This window comes from Episyrphus balteatus, chromosome 2, assembly GCF_945859705.1.
Source record: "Episyrphus balteatus chromosome 2, idEpiBalt1.1, whole genome shotgun sequence".
Classification (NCBI taxonomy): domain Eukaryota; kingdom Metazoa; phylum Arthropoda; class Insecta; order Diptera; family Syrphidae; genus Episyrphus; species Episyrphus balteatus.
The window spans coordinates 85,322,656-85,340,241 of record NC_079135.1 but is presented as its reverse complement, the minus strand read 5'-3'; the positions used below and the strand labels follow the sequence as shown (position 1 = coordinate 85,340,241).

Below are 17,586 nucleotides of genomic sequence, written 5' to 3'. Positions count from 1 at the left end.
TTTCTAAGATTTTCGAAAATTATCCAAGGGGTACCCCTTGTCTAAAAAATCGGAATTTTCAAAAATTTTCTCAAAATCTATCGAATGGGACATTAAAAGAAAGGACTCTTTAGGCTCTATTCATAATTGAAAACCAAAAGTCTGTAGGAGTTCGGGTTTCTGAATTATTTGCAATAGAAATATTTTTTTTTTCATTCGGAAGCAGATATTTTCGGATCAAAGTCCCGAAACAAGTTTTGGTTAACAGATATGAAATCACAGTGAATAGGCCTTTGCATTCAGCTAAGAAAATTACAAATTTATTTTTTTAAGATTTTCGAAAATTATCCAAGTGGTACCCCTTGTCTAAAAAATCGGAATTTTCAAAAATTTTCTCAAAATCTATCGAATGGGACATCAAAAGAAAGGACTCTTCAGACTCTATTTATAATTGAAAACCAAAAGTTTGTAGGAGTTCGGGTTTTTTTTTGTTTTCATTCGGAAGCAGATTTTTCCGGATCAAAGTGAACAGGCATTTGCATTCAGGTAAAACAAATTATAAATTTATTTTTTAAGATTTTCGAAAATTATTTAAATAAAATAATTCATTTTTCGAATAAGCAGTTATAATGTAAGAAAAGATTGTACCTTTATTGTTTAGTATTTTATCTTAACATCTAATGAGTAGAACGGAAAAAAAACTTAAAATTTCGAAAATACGAAAGCACTTTAAAAAATTCTTAATAAACCTTAATTTTAATGTTAAATAAATAATTTTTAAAATAATAATAAATTTTGAAAAAATTACAAATGTTAAATTTATACTTAATGGATGTGCAATCTTTTTTTTTTTTGCAGCCGGGTCAGCGTCCAGGACGACCCCACGACGATGGTGGGTTTAGCAGAGGAAGGACAAAGGTATGAATTTTTTCTTAAATTCAAAACAAAACAAAGAAAACTTTCTCAAATTAAACCAATGTTAAATAGGTTCAAATATCCTTTTACAAATTTAAGGACATTTTAATCAACGAATTTCTCAGAGACTTTTGAATATAATGAAAAAAAAATACCATTTTTCATTTTTTTCTTCATAGGTAAAAAAAAGTAGGTAGCTCATTTTTATTGATGAAACAATTTTTCTCTGAAAACTGAAACCATATCATGGTCTTAGTGCTGGTAAATTTTAAATTTTCAATTAAATACGAAAAATGAAATTTATTCAAACATACATTTTGTGCCAATTAATATAGCAGTTTGCCAAGCCAAGAGAAAAATGATTCAATTTCAGCAGCTGGAATTATCATGAATGATTTTATTAATTTTTATTCGCATAATTATGAATATATAGATGTGTATATATTATGTTCATATGTATATACATTTTTGTATTCACAAGGACATATCATACAACTGTATAAATGTGCAGCTGTAGAAATATACTTTTCATATAATTTTTTTTTTATTTCATGTTAAAGCTTTTCATTAAGAACGAGCTCTTGGTAATATCTACCTCTGCTTTAGTCCTTTTTTATTGAGTTTTTCATTCCAATCATACTATTCAAACATTGAAATTAAATCGTTGTCCGACAGTTATGGGTAGTGTCCTAAATTAAAGAGAAAATCATCTGAAAATACTGGTGCGTCGATGCATTTTTTGTATGCGGTTTCAAGTTAATTATTAATTCGTTTTAATTCTATAAGTTAATATATCTACATATTTGTAGTAAATACTCGTTCCTCAATACCACAAATAGGTTGTTTATTTTTAATAAATTTTGTTTTTTTTTTTTGGATCCTCATTTCTATTTTGCACCACTCAAACTATCATTTCAATTGGAGCAATTTAACCATTTAAAAAATAAATAAATTTGTCCTTAATTTACGAAAAGATAAAGTTGTTTTTCGCAATAATTTAAAGAATGTTATATAACTTTAATTTTTCGATGTGTTCAGAAATCACGTAAAAATTTTTTATATATTTTTTAGAGGATTTTCGTTGTTATATGCATTCTTATAGATCATTGCTTTTATAAATCATGATTCTACAGTATGTAAGCTTGCATGTTCCCTTAAATTTTCTAAACTTCTTATCATAATTTGACACATATGGTATTGTCACATAGGCCACATAAAGTCTTTTAAAACAGCGGCAGAAAAATAAAAGTCATGAACGATCCGCGTTTTAGTAATATGACGTTGTCTCTCAGCTTCTGTTTCTTTAAAGCTTTACAGAAGTAACAGGTAGCATCTGTAAAGCCTTATACAAGCAAATTTTTTAATGGGACTAGACTTACTTTTCCTCGAACTGATTTAAATGGCGGAGACATTCGACATGACATTTCGGCCTGGATTCGAGTCATAGCCAAAATATTGGGTGCTTTCATAATAATTGCATATTTGCTTTGTTTACATGCGGTCATTTGCGATCAGACTAATGTCAGAAAAACTATTTGCGCATGTATTTTACTTTGAATTTATGAAAAATTTTTCTGATTTGCGTCATTTGTCAAAATTTTTAAGTTGCAATTCAGCCTCTTCTACAAAATTACAATATTATCTTAATTCCATCCTTTAAGAAAAAGAACTTTTTGTAAACATTTCTTACAATATTAACAAATTTATTATATATCCAAGAAATTCGCGGCTATTTTTGTTATTTTGACTTGAATTTTGAATTTCCAATTAATATTTTGACAGAATTGAGAAACAAAGAAAAGATGTAGGTATCATCATTTACGTCATGTTCCTTCTTTCTTTAAGTTTAAATTCATTGCGCATGAGAATTTTTTCATTTGCACATTTGCGCTGCAAATATTTGAGTTTTACATTTATGAACACCTGACATTTGTCATTTGCATTAATGAAAGCTTTGCATTCGTCAGACTTGCGCAACCATGCATTTATGAATGCGCCCATTTTCTCCAGTAATACTGCATATTGCGAAGAATTAGCAAAGCCTCCAGGATTTATTGTATGAAAAATTGCATCTGTTCTTACCTGTTCCTTTTATTCTAACAAAATAATTACATGCACACAAAAATGTTTGAAACTTGTTAGTACAATACCTTTCTCCTCTATTTTGTATCCTGCCGTAATTAATTTTTATATTTTTTACTTGCGATATAGGTACTATATATCAAGTTATGCATTCGTACAAATAAAAGAGTTGAGATAACATTTTTCCATGACATTACGATGGTAGACAATGCCAAAAAAGTGGGTCCCGGAAGTCCGTCTGTCTGTCTGTCTGTCTGTCTGTCTGTCTGTCTGTCTATATAAGGAGCTACAGCCTAAACGGATGGACCGATTGATGTCAAACTTCGTATATAGCGTTATTTGGCGACTCTCCAGAGGGGTTTTTGGAATTAATTTTTTTGGACCAAAAATAACGGTACTTGTGATATACCGATTTTAGTAAAATTGAAATATCTCAAAAACGGCTCCAACGATTTTGTTTAAAAAATTCAAGTAGTAGTTTTAAGCTAAGGTCTATCTTCTAATGAAAAAAATTTTTGTTTGAAAATCATTATTAACGGTACCTGCCATAGAACCGTTTTTTTCGAATCCAATTATCTCCGAAACTGCTTGTTCAATTTCAACGAAACTTTTTGTGAAAAAGCATTTATATAATTTAAATATAAACCAAAAATAAAATTTTGAAAAAAATAATTTTTGGATTTAAAAAAAAAAATTTGAAATTTTTTTTTGAAAAACCAAATTTTCGAAAACGGGACATTGAATTTTTGTTTTTAGTTGTTGATTAGTGATTTCTACAGAATGACATACCAATTTTATTTTAAAACTTTTTTTCCAAAAAATTATTCATAAAAAATTAGTTTTTTAAAAAACGGCTCTAACGATTTTGAAATTTTTTTTTCTAAAAATGCATCTTAATATATCAATCAAAACTGCATACTTGTTTTGGAGGGCAATTTAATTTCAGATTTTATTTTATTTTTTTTTTAACGAATTTTATTTTTTTCCAAATTTCTATATAAAAAGTCTTAAAAATTTAAGCAACTTTAACTCTAAAAGCAAGTTCGTGCGACCCAGTCGTGCATTTTATTTTAAATGGGTGATATTTTATGCTTTAATATCAAAATGCAGTGGATGTCAATTAATTTGTTATTTCATTTGTGAAAATTTCAATAAGTATACCACTCAGAATGTTACCTTGCGGAACCTCGTAAAATATAGTATCTTCATCTCAAACATATGATTATTTATTTTATCATACCAACAGCGACACACACTTTTTGTATAAAACTTGCAAAAAGTGCTCCAGTCAAAAACTGCACTAAAGTCTATAAATAACGCGTAAAATGGTTCTGTTTCTTTTTGTAAGAAATATTTTTTAATGTGTAAAATTTCTCTGCATGTAAATATAAATTAAAAAAAAAAAAAAAAACAAAAAATCCTACTTCTTTGAAATTTAAATTATTGCCAATTTGAATTATGTAACAGGAAATTATTCCTCGTACTCAACTGTTCATAAATAAGTATTTCCTTAAACGTATTCAAATGGAAATAAGCTCAGCTGTATATTATACGAATGACATGGACTAACGTGGTTAGATGATTTGAATATTCATTTTGCTTTTTAGTGTGTATATATCTAATATATATGTAAACCATCATAAGGTTGAAAGCATAAATATACTATATGCATATACTCACTTAGTTTTGCGGTTTTCCTGGAATGAGTAGACAGACGCACATGCATGTAAGTTTTTGTCAGTATATCGCACTATAGAGTACTTATATAGAACTGAACTGAAACTTTTAACAGAGATTTTAAGTTCGAATGTATTATGTACCTAATACTACTTACCTTACTAAAAACGACTACCCCATTATACCATATACCATACCAAACAATCTTCTTTTGCTTTAGTTCGGTTCGTTTTTCAATAATTAAGATGAATGTTACGTATACGGAGTCAGTGTCTACCGAGAACGGCGGCGCTGCGGCGGAAAATAAGGAAAATACCTTTTTAGATAGAGATTACGTAACGTAAGTACATTATCTATAACGTGATGTTGTTCAATGTTTATTTTTGTGTTCGCTATACCTAACTGGTTACGATAGTTTTAAGTTTTTTTTTTTTTGATAAAAGAGACGACCGAAAAGGAAAGGTTTCAATGGCCAAACAAAAAGGGAAAAGTTGTATTGATAGCATCATGACTGTCAGGCAGGCAAAATGATACAGATAGATAATATCACAAAATGTTTGAAGGTAAAAGGTATAGGATTAAAATTTGTGAGAGAGTATGGTTCTTATAGGATACTTCTTTTTAGATATTAGATAGAATGCGCGACAAAGAGATGGTTCTAAAAAATAAATCGAAATTAAAATCGACTCGTTCATTTGATGATCATTTATATAAATGTTATGATGGTAATAGAATGAGCTTAGCTTGATGAAGTTTTGATGAAAGATGAAGATTTTGATTAAGTTTTAAGATATCATTTTAAATGTTTTACTTTTAGATTAAGATTTATTTATATTCTAAAGTTAAGAGATTATTTTTGGTATTATATAAAAATTGAGAAGATAAAATATATCAGGGCACCTTAAAATTATTATTTTAAGCTGCGGTGAAAAGGTTGATAAAGAGGGGCCTTCAAATTGTATGTTTATATTTACAACATTGTACTCAAAGTATAATGCATTGATTTACATTTTAAACATAAAAACTTCAAAAAAAAAAACGAATCTTAACCCGTGAAAAATTGTTCAAAATTTTAATAGGTATGAATATTTTTGATCACACGCTTTTTCCCTATTATTTTGTTTTACTTACTTCGAGTTTGAATTGCAACAATTAGGTACCTATAAATCTATTAATATAGTATATTTTGGTTTACCGAAAAAATAAATACTTTGTTTTATTCAGCATTGTAATTTTTCATTACATCATGTTTTTTTTATTTATTATTCTATTTAACTTTAAATCAAAGTTGGCAATTATATTAACCCAAATTATGCTCTATAATTTCCATCTATAATCGCCATTTTGGAACCACAATTTTGAATAAAAAAAAGTTTTCAAACACGTCATGCTTTAAAAATAAAATGCACGACTGGGGTCGCACGTACTTGCTCTTGCAGTTCAAAGTATCGATATCTTAAATAGCTATTGGAAATTTAAGATTTTGTTTAGTGTCGAGAAAAAAAAAATCAAAAAAAAAAAATTGGAAGTTAAAAAAATTAAAATTAAAATTAAAAATTTTTTTCAAAAACTTAAAAAAAAAATTTGAAAAACTTTTTTTATTTTTTTTTTTTTGACACTTCAAAATTATGTCTGCAAATTTTGAATAAAATTGACTTATGCTTTGATGAGATATATGAACTTAAAAAATATGTCAATTTTTGAAAAACGGCAACGCCATATTTCCGTTCTCCGCATTTTTTGAGAAAAACTAAAAACGCAGTTTTGTAAGAATCAATGGGAGTATTACCTACACAAAATTTAATCAAAATCGTTAGAGCCGTTTTCGAGTAAATTGCAATACCTCGAAAACTTTGTATGGGAGATATGCGTTTAAAAGGAGATTTTAAAAAAATAAAAAAAACAGGTCTAGGGAATTATGTAAAAATCATGTGTACCAAGTTTCAAGCAAATCCGTCCATCCGTTTAGGCCCTAGCTCGATGTACAGATGGACGCACAGATGCACGGACGCACAGACGCACAGACCGACGGACGGCATGACGAAAACCACTTTTTTGATCTTCTCCATCATCGTAATGTTGGTTTTGATTAAAACCTCGAATTTTTTTTCTACACGAAACCAATACTTGCCCTAAAAATGATTGAAAAACTTTTTTTTTCGATCTCAAAGACTTTGTTTCCAATGCGATGCAATGGGATTGGGGACAAAATCCCGAAAACCGAAATCCCGAAAACCCAAAATCCCGAAAACCCCAAATCCCGAAAACCCAAAATCCCGAAAACCCAAAATCCCGAAAACCCAAAATCCCGAAAACCCAGAATCCCGAAAACCCAAAATCCCGAAAACCCAAAATCCCGAAAACCCAGAATCCCGAAAACCCAGAATCCCGAAAACCCAAAATCCTGAATGGGATCCCGAAATCCCGAAAAATTATATAAAATGAAAAATTTGCGCAAATTTTTCATTTTATATAATTTTTCGGGATTTCGGTTTCCAAAACAATACTAAGTGTGAAATTAAGGTGTTATTACGTAAAAAACAATATAAGTTTATGATTCCGTTAATATCTCTTTTTTACATGATTTCAAGTTCTTAGGTATTGTGATTTCAGCAGTGTTTTGTAATGATTGAGTTAAGTTGGAAAATCGTTGAACTAAAATCAAAAGAATTATGAGTTTTCATATTTAACTTATAATAATTGTTTTTAATTGGTTTTAATTTTATGTTTAAGTTAAAATTTCAGTGAAACACAGTTTTGAAGAGTTTTTTATTTTTTCTGTTTTCTTTCGGGATTTTGGCCTTTCTGGATTTTGGGTTTTCGGGATTTTGGTTTTTCGGGATTCTGGGTTTTCGGGATTTTGGGTTTTCGGAATTCTGGGTTTTCGGGATTTTGGATTTTCGGGATCTTGGGTTTTCGGGATTTTGGGTTTTCGGGATTTGGGGTTTTCGGGATTTAGGGTTTTCTGGATTTTGGTCTTTCTGGATTTTGGATTTCGGGATTCTGTCCGTCTCCCGATGCAATGTCCTAATTTGGCTCTGAATTTTGTCAATATTATTCAAATAATATAATTTAAGTTTTCATTCATCCTGGATACATAGGTAATTACCGGGATCGGGTCAAAATTCTGGCTTCAAAATTCTGTTTTTTAAATTTCTGTTTTTTTTTACGAAAATTCTGTTTTTCAAAATTCTGCCAGCATATTTTTGAAAATTCTGCTAATTCTGTATTTATTTTTCATAGCATCTGGCTTACATGCTATTACATACTAGTTTCCTAACTGTTTGTTGTGTAACTGTCGCAAATATTTTTTTAAATACATAGACTGATTTTTTTATAATTCATATCTAGAAACCATTGAAAACTATTAAAAATTAAATAGAAAGATACAAAATATTAACTTCTTTATCAATTTTTCGAACATTCACTTTTATTTGATAAATTAATAAATTTCTAATTATTTTTCGAAATTATGTAACATTAAAAACCTTTGCTTAATATTTTTTAACTTATTGATTTATCAAACAAACAGTTAGTGAATATAAAAAAATTTGACAAAGTGAGTAAGTAATAAAATAAGCAGCGAGGAGGTGACTTTTAAAAATTCTGCAAAAAATAAAAAAAAAAGCGCGCGTTTTTAAACATTTTCCAAAAAATTTTTAAATTTTTTGCAGACTTTTGTAAAGCAGAATTATGAAAAGCCGAATTTTATTTCTCAGATGTTTTTGATATTTTGCTTTCTAATGTCATTCTAATGACATTAATTTTAATTTTGTCTATAAATTTTGAATCAAAAATGCTAAGAAAGCAAAGCTAAAGATTGAGAAAAAAAAATGGAATAAATTTTCCTGGACCGAAAAAAATGGTTGCTACCATACATACATTTTAGAATATTAATATTATTTCTCAATAACAACTCCTACGATTTTGATAAAAAAAAGAGTTGTTAGTTTTTGAACATTGTTTATTTTATTTATTTATTTAGCAAATTCATGTGACTCAATCGTGCATTTTATTTTGCTGCGTCTTGTCCCATTTAAATAACAATTTTTAAATTTCTAGGTATTATGTAGGTAATAATTTTGTTTAATAACACATCCATCTATTGAAAATTGAGACTTATTATTGGAGAATATGCTGTTTGAAAATTGATCATCCAAACGCTTTCCGTTGAACTCACAATATTTGAAACCATTTCGCGTTGATGCTATACGTGATTACAGTTACTTTGAATACATTAGTTACACAAAGCCCTACAATGCTTGAATTGTCTAGTTTATTAATTAATATCCATTGCCATTGCTTTGATATACATATCTCTCTGTTCGATATTCTACTCAAAGGATTCTATACAGGATCTGAAATTCAAATGGCATTTACAAAATTAATTATTATTAACAACTGCGTTAGTTATGCAGAAAATATTCCATCACTATGTCTTTGCATGATGTTCATACAGGTAAAATATTATACTAAATCAATTATATTTATAATGATGATGAAATACAATTAAAGCCATGAATCTGTTTTGGAATAAATTATATCTAAGAATTATGGTTAAGAAGCGATATGTTTTCTTAAAGGACACACATCAGTTCAAATTGTGACTTAAAAACACTTTTAAAACAGTCAAAAAATATAAGAAACTTCCACAAAAAAAGGTTTTAAAAACGAAATCGTTCTAAAAACACATATAAGTTGCATCCATTCGTCCTACAAAAGCTTTACATCCACATTTATCATAGCACTGCTCCAGTCCAGTTTGTAAGAAAAAAAAATGTATTTTAGACCTCAAAAATTGCTCCAACTATTTTCACACCTAAAATTCTTACATTAAAATGAAAAAACACAACAACAAAAAAAACATAGTATCATACATTTTTGTATAAATAACCTAGACCTCTCGTTTGTATATCCATCATCCATCTACTTAAGTGTTAGAAAGAGTGTTAGTAGATGGAGCGCAGACATTCAATTAAAAAGACCACTTTTAAGTCGGCAGCGGCGGCAAAAAAGGCTTAACCTTAGTTCGTGCGTAATTATGATTTTCCAGCCATTAAAAATAAAATACTTTCCTCTTTCCATTTCATATTTTTTTTTATTTTTCTTTCCGAGTCTTGCGAGTTTTGTCTTTTTTCCATTTTCATCTTCTGTCCCACAAAAGAATCAAAATTATTAAAGTGCATTAAACATTGCAATCATAAATGATTCTTTTCTATATAAATAATATATATGAATTTGTATGTGTGTATGTGAATAGCAAACATGGTGGCAGGTCATGCCACATTGTGATGTGTGTAGTGAGTGTGTACACAGGTGTGGGTGTAGATAGTGTTTGTATATGTATATTCCACTGAGAGTATAGAACGTCTGAAAAGTGTTTCATACTAAAATAATAAAAAAAAAAAAAAAAAACTGAAAAGAAATCGTCGTCATCATATAGTGTATATATGAAATGCCTGAAGAAATCCTTGATGGATCCTTTTTTCCTCCCCTTTTGTGTATGTCTGACAAAAAAAAAAAAATTAAAAAAAAAAAAAATGTGAAGGTAAATGCACAAAGTATTATTATAATAGTGAACCAATATCAAAGAAGCGCATCCAGCACATGGACCTAAAAAGCCCCCTTCTCAAATGTGCATTGAGGGTGCTTTTCACGCTATTGTCTCCACTTGAAAATTTAACAAAGAATTCTGACATTTTTCTCAGCAGTAAACCATGTATTTTGTGTGACACTAACATGTCATATTGTGAGTCTGAAATGCTCTCATTTGTGTGTTGCAATTGAAGGCAAGAAGTGAGTGTTTTTTTTTTTTTTTTTCTTCTTGTTTTTGTTCTTTTTTTTTTTGTTGTATTCTTTCTTTCTTTTTGTATGTGTGTGTTGCAGCAAATTGTTACGTATACGCCACCAGACCCATGTTCCGATTACAGTGTTCAACAGCAGCAGAAGCAGCTAACAGAACATTGCTCGTTGAAGGCCATAAAATATGTGTTAGCATGGTGTCAGTTTCTGTGTCTGATGCTGTTTGGTGCTTTTCATTCATGTGGCAAACTATCTCTTTTACACAAAAATATAAAACTTACTCACACATACTAAAGTATTTCTTACAAAACGATAATAAGGACACAGTAAATGTTACAACGTTGCCTAAGCTGAAGCGATGCTAGTGATGATGATGATGATGATGCTGACGAGGAGGAAGAGAAGACAATAACGACAACTAGGGATGATGCACCATAGTAAACATGTAAGAGGGACATCAAAGGATTTGATTCTAATCATAGTGTTCCTTTTCATTTTGAATACGTCATCGCACTGTCAGCAGTCAGTATGATCGTCAACTTGGTATTTTATTTTTTTTTTTTTTTGGTTTATGAAGAGTTTGGGTAAGTCTGATAAAGTCAGTCAATTAGAGCATCAAGTTGGTTGACAGAGAGAACAGTATGCGCATGGTAATAAAATTTAAAAAAGAATAAAACATCTATTTGCACAATTTGCAGCTGAAGTGACACAATGAATGCCACAATAGAAAATGTTTGTTCTGGCTTGGAGTAAGCAGATTGATTAATGAAATTTGTAATTGTACAAGATTACTTGGTGAAGTCTCAACTAGTTTTTTGTACACAATTGAAGGGGTTGATCTTGTACAACGATAAGTTTTTTTTTTTTTAATAAAAAATTTACATACACAACAGAAGATGCATTTGAAGAAGTGTGCTGATATCTTATTCAGTAAAATAGAAGACGCTTTTAATCAGCTATGGTTCCCCTTTTTTAAAAGTTCTCCAAAATGAAGAAAAGCGTAAAGAAAAATTTGAAATATTTAGAGATTATTTAACATTTTAAAAAATAGCAAGAAAAATATCGCTTTTGAACTTTTTTGATAACCATTTTGAGTGACTGAGTCTTTAACAGTTCAAACCAGCCGTTGTTATACACTTCTATCATCAGAATAGGTACACAACTTTTCAAATTTTATTTAACTGTTTGTCCCCAATATTGGTGCATGACCTAGTAAGATTTTATTGTTTTTTTAATAGTTTAAGATGTTGGGAAAAGCAACGGCTAAAATTATTTCAAAATGGACCATAACTTTTCCATTGTTTTTCTTGTATAAAGTATTTTTTGAGAAAAAATTTACTTATTTTTTTCTTCATCAGAATAGGTACACCCTGGATGGGTGGTTTCAAATAGCTAAATTTTGACGAAAATACCTTAAGAAATAAAACAAACAATTAAGGATCCACCAGAAATGGTATGGTTAAAAAAATTGCAAATAATTATTGTGAATATGCTCTATTAAGACTTCAGCTACAAACATTCTGGGAGTAAAAAACCATGAATGGTGGTAAAAAAAAATGCAAACGACAAGAATAAAAGTGATAACAGTTGTTATTTGTAATTTTAGGACAGTAAATAGAATGGTCGCATTAGTCCCAATCTTCTAAAATGGCTGAATTTTTAAAAGACACCATCACTTAACCAAGAACAGAATTGTATTCGTTTAAGGTTTTTGAAATCCTGAACCACATGAAAAGTTGAGTGGTATTATTGTTATTTTTTGATTAATGAACATTTAACATTGATGTCCTTGGTGAGTTAAACTATCAGTTTAACATTTTGCGAAAAGAGAAACCATTTTGAGACCAAATTCATTGTTAAAAAAGAAGTGTTAAGACACGGAAGAAAGTAATCTACTACGATAGTACAAATAATGAATTTCAAACGTGAAGAATGGTCACAATTATTTCTAAATGAATATTCAAGAAGCTTTTCCTTAATTCTCTAGTATTTGTGAACCAACAGGACCACGACGACGCCTCCTACCACAAAAAATACTCTGAAAAATATTGAGAGGAAGTAAAAATTTAGGAAGTACTCCAGTATCTGCCATAGAAAACAACCCTGAACCTTGTTGAAAATGTTTGGAAATGGCTAGCCCGTACTGATAAAATTTGTGATATTCGATTTTAAGACAAAAATATTTCCTAACCCACCATTTTTAACAATTTAGGGAAGAGATTCAGATAGATTGCATAAAGAGATTTAACAATGCAATTCCTGGACAGTTTTGTTATTTTTTTTTATGAATAAAAACGGCACTATACAAAAAATAAAATAAGTAAAATACGTTTTTAAGAAGAACTTTGTTTAAATTCATTTCATGGACCACTTTGACATCATTCTTTATGTGTACCTACCTATTGTGATGAAACAAAAAAATAAATCAGTTTTTCGATGTGAAATGCTTTGCCATATAGAAACAAAAAAAAAATAACCACACGTTTTGAATTATTTTTATTTTTTTGCTGATTCTGGTAACATCTTAAACAATGACTTGCATCAAAAAATTATTATTTTTCTTACACTGTAAGAAAAAAACGAATACTGAACATTTGAAAAGTTGTGTACCTATTCTGATGAAAAGGAGTGTATTTAATTTAAAAAAAAAAACTAAAAGGCCAAACTTTTTTTTTTAGATTTTTTTTCTTTTATTAAAGTTAAGTTAGAGGGGCCTCATAGAAGCCGAGTTAGGAATATCAATAAATTTTTTTTTAATTTCGTCACTTCGATCATAAAACAAACGTAATCACTTTGTCCGCCAGGGCGCACAAACTGCAAAATAAAATGTGGTAAATGTAATTAACAAAAAACATAAAACATAAAATCGAAAATAAAATAATGAACAAATAGTAATAAGTAATTGGAAATTTTAAAAATGTTCCGTTTTTGAAAAACTTAATATTTCAAAAAAAAAAATTCTAGGTAAGAATTACACTGGCTTTACACCCAAAATAGACACTCAATCCCACTATTTTTGCTTACGAAATTTGATCTCAGGGACTCGGAAATTAGTTTAAAAAAAAATTACGATAGATAGGTTTTCGAGATATGATTTTTCAAAATTTTTTGTCCTTATTTTTCCCAGTATATTTAGTATTCGGGCTATATCTTGAGTAATAACCAATCAATTTGAACAGAAAAAACTGCAAATGAAAGCTGAATAAATAAGCAAGAAACAGTAAAACCACTTTTCTGCGGCACTAAAGATTTTTAAGTTTAATGTATCCGAAACATTTAAACAAAATTTTTGCCTGAAAGAAAAAATCATACTGTTTCGAGTCCTATAGTAGTTTTAAATTTTGCATGTGTAGTACACTTTCTGAAAAAGATAACAAGATGATTTTCTTCATAATCTATGGACGAATTATAAAGATATGACCATTTTTGTAACGATCATTATTTTTCTGCCTATATAACTTGTAAAGCAAGCCGAATTTGAAAATTTGTATTAGGTAATTTTTTGTAGATAATTAGATTTTCTATCGATGTGTATCCTTTCAACAAAATTTTATATAATTAAAATATGTAATAAACTTAAGAAAATGTATTCAAAAAAGAGAAAAAAGAAAAAAATTTTTGATGTTTTTACTAAATAGTCTATTTTTATCTTTTGAGCCTTTATAGATGTGGAACATGTAATGGAGAAAAGAAGATACTTCGTTTTTCAGTGTTATGGCCACAAAAATTGAACACCGCTTACATTGGATAAAATATAGACTTTCAAAATCTACTGGTTTTGGTCTTTTTAATCTATTTTTCATGTTTTCAAAAATGGTAATAGCAGTGGTTTTATTAGGTATATTCCTTTAAAAAATCGATTTTTTTAAAAATATTTTGATACATTGCACCTAACAATCTTAAGTGGAGCAGAAAAATTGTTTTATTGTTTCTTGCTTATTTATTTAGCTTTCAGATTATCTTCGTGACCTTTCTTGAAATTAAAATTGATACGAACTAACCCTTTTCCACTTGGACTCATTTGTTGTCAATATTCAATATTCTTTGTCCAATTTTTTCTATAACGAAGCTCTTGCGTTAGTTGGTGCTGTTGTTATTTCTATCGATTAACTTGTTAAAACATATAAATTAGTAATCCAAAACTAAGTGTATACCAAATCCACAATTTTTTGAATAAAAAGCCGAAACTTTTAAGGAGATTTTTGCAACCGTAAGAGTTATTCAAATTTTCTTGATGAATTAACAAATTATATAAACCCTTTGTTAAAAAAAATACCCTGTATTATAGCTTTTAAAACCACTTATCATTTTCAGATGTAAGTTATTCTACTTGAGTAACTTTGAAAGGCAAATTATGAAAATCGAATTATCACCACTATTATAGTCAGTAATCACAAAATGCGTAGTTTTTCTAAGAACCTTCAAAACATACAAAAGTATTGTGATATGTAGGTACATATCTTAAACTTAATAAAGATTAGCAATGTAATCGTGTTACAGATTTCGTAAAACTTCTGCCACTCTAACTGGCTTTAATATACAAAATAACTCAAATCACTAGGCCTCTTGTTACCATTATACTGAAGATAACTGTCCCACGAAATTAAGGACCAGAAGTAAGTTCTTCACTCTCATTGTCAACATTATATTATGCCACATCACTACCGCACTATTAAAGTCAATACTATTTGCCCTATCATCATCATCATCCAAAACATACATATCAACACCCACAAAATCACTCACCATACCTATATATATATTTCTATACCTTCATCACTCTCTTAATGTTGTTGCGTCGTTGTCAATGGCGCTAATCCGCACATGAAATTCCATCGACCCCTTAAAATCACTTTCTGCTCTGTTAAGCCACACCAACACCAAACCATTTGCAGCCAAATTCAATCTCTGCCAAAAAAAGCCCCAAAAACTTTAACTTTTGTCCCTTTGCTTCGACAAAACAACGGTGATGACGACGAACAAGACCAACTATACGAAAACGACGACGTTTCAATAAAGTTAATGCTCATAGGTGTAATTTACGTATAACCGACATCTAACCCAAAATATTAGGTTTTGCTCTATATTCGTACCCTTTGTACTGCTTCTACGAGTATGATGAAAAACTTACAGGAAAATACTCGTAAAAATTTAATTATGCATTAGAACCCAAATTCTTTCAAGTTTTCGCCAAATTCGCTACATCATTTCCTATTTACGCTAATCTCAATCAATCAGGAAGTGCTTAAAGGCCCTAGCTATAGACGTACCTTTACAAAAAAGGTTTTAAAATCCTCCCCACACAAGTTAGTGCCTGTCAGAAGTGATATGAATGAAAAAGGAAGGAAGAAATTAAGGTTTTAACATTTAAATGACCACCAACACTTTAAAAGTGTATAGGTAGTAGGTAGTAAAAGGTATATACCAATATCCCACGCCATGCAACACTTAACTGTATTACGAAAAAGCTATTTTTGTTTTGCTTTTGTGCAAGTATGTACTATATCGAAAACGATAAGGTTGATGTTGAAATACAATGTTTTTTCTACTACAATACATCACTTTATATCGTTTTACACCTTAAATCATTACAAATGACCGGTCCGGTTAATGTTACAGATTTGCCAACACATATTCCAACGGTAAATAGGCTTTTGTCTGTGTTTTTGCTAAATGACCAACCATTTCGGTGAGATTTCCTTGCAATTACCTGCTGAAATCGCGTGACAAGTTCTTAATCGCATCCGTCCAAGTTTTAAGCTTTTTGTGCTAGGCCAGGAGAAAAAGGCTAGGCAAGACCTGCCTTGGGAGCATGTTTTATACCCAGGCTCTCATTGTTCGAAATCTAATTGCCTTGGTCAAAGCAAAAGGTAAAAATTACATTGCCATGGAATTTTCAACACGCGAATTTTAAACAGCTCACAACACTACCAATATACTTACAACAACATATATACCTTGAATTTAACAATGCTGCTGATGATGGTTGGGTTCGTATCGTTCGTTCGTTGGTATGGTAGTAGAGGGTAATGTAGTGTATCTAGAAACCCTTACCGTCATCGTTCTTAGTGTTGTGGGTCGTTGTTGTTGTTGTTGTTGTTGTTTTTGTTATTCGTGCAATTGCTATAACGTCGTGTTGGGTGATTGGAATGAGACGCGGTAGCGGTACTTTTATGGGCGCCATTCTCCATTTTTATTGTTAACCGGGATTGCTTTTTGTGTTGTGTGTGTTGTTTGTATAATTGGTGATTGTGTGGGTAGTCCATAAATATTCGGTAGTTAAGTTGTCGTGCCTATGTCGAATCTTCATAAAAGAAAACGTACCAAACCTAATAATAATGGGTAGGTTTCAGTTATATAGGTTAGGTATAGTTATACTATTATATAAAGGTACCTGGAGAGAGCAAATAATAATGCTTGCGTTTGCTTTGTTATTCGAAGATGAAGACATCATAGACGGGGATTTTATTAGGGAAATTAAAAACGGCCTTGGGCTTTATTTTCGTTAAATAATTGTTATTGGGGTATGGTTAAACAAATAAAACATCATAATTAGCAAACGAATGAAACTTTGTTCTCTTTTTACCTTTTTATTTGTCCGTTTTTTTTTTTTTTTAACATAGATCTGTTTGATAACTAAATCAGAGTGAGGCGTGTTTGTTCCTTTGAGAGTAACAACAAAAGATTTCGGATAGTGAAGAATTTTATTACTATGGTAGTTAATTTTTTTTTTTAATGAGGTTTTTTTAACTTGTTTTAGCCTGGACTTGCTGGTAATTTCTTATCATTTCACAGATTCTAGATCAACCAGTACCATTTTTTCGTACATCAATTATATTTCTATTACTTTTTAATGTTTCAAAGAAGTGATAACCGTTATATCCTTTTTTGATTAATTTCTATAGGGACACTTAATGAGACACTGCTTTAGGGTGCCTGGAATATTTATATAAAAAAACATTTTTCATTCAAAAAATTTATCTTCAGCATGAAGGAAGCAAACCGAACTAAAGTACTTGACAAAAATTTAATGTTTAAACAACCTTTAACAAACAAAAAAAAAAAAAATATATACAAAAAAATTTCCTTATTTATGCTCGTGAAAGTTCAACCTCAAATCCCCATATACAT

The 17,586-nt window shown here is 29.8% G+C and overlaps 1 protein-coding gene across 16 annotated transcripts in view; it reads left to right on the top strand.

Annotated features, from left to right (window-relative positions):
* Positions 1-17,586, top strand: part of LOC129909882 (disintegrin and metalloproteinase domain-containing protein 9) — a 480,905-nt gene that overhangs the window by 200,384 nt on the left and 262,935 nt on the right. For all 16 annotated transcript variants that reach the window (XR_008771453.1, XM_055987020.1, XM_055987014.1 and 13 more), the window contains one exon: positions 838-897. Coding sequence is in view for 15 of the 16 variants with exons in the window: in XM_055987020.1 (XP_055842995.1) it covers positions 838-897 (60 nt within the window). In the remaining variant the exon portion in view is untranslated. The remainder of the gene's footprint in view (positions 1-837; positions 898-17,586) is intronic.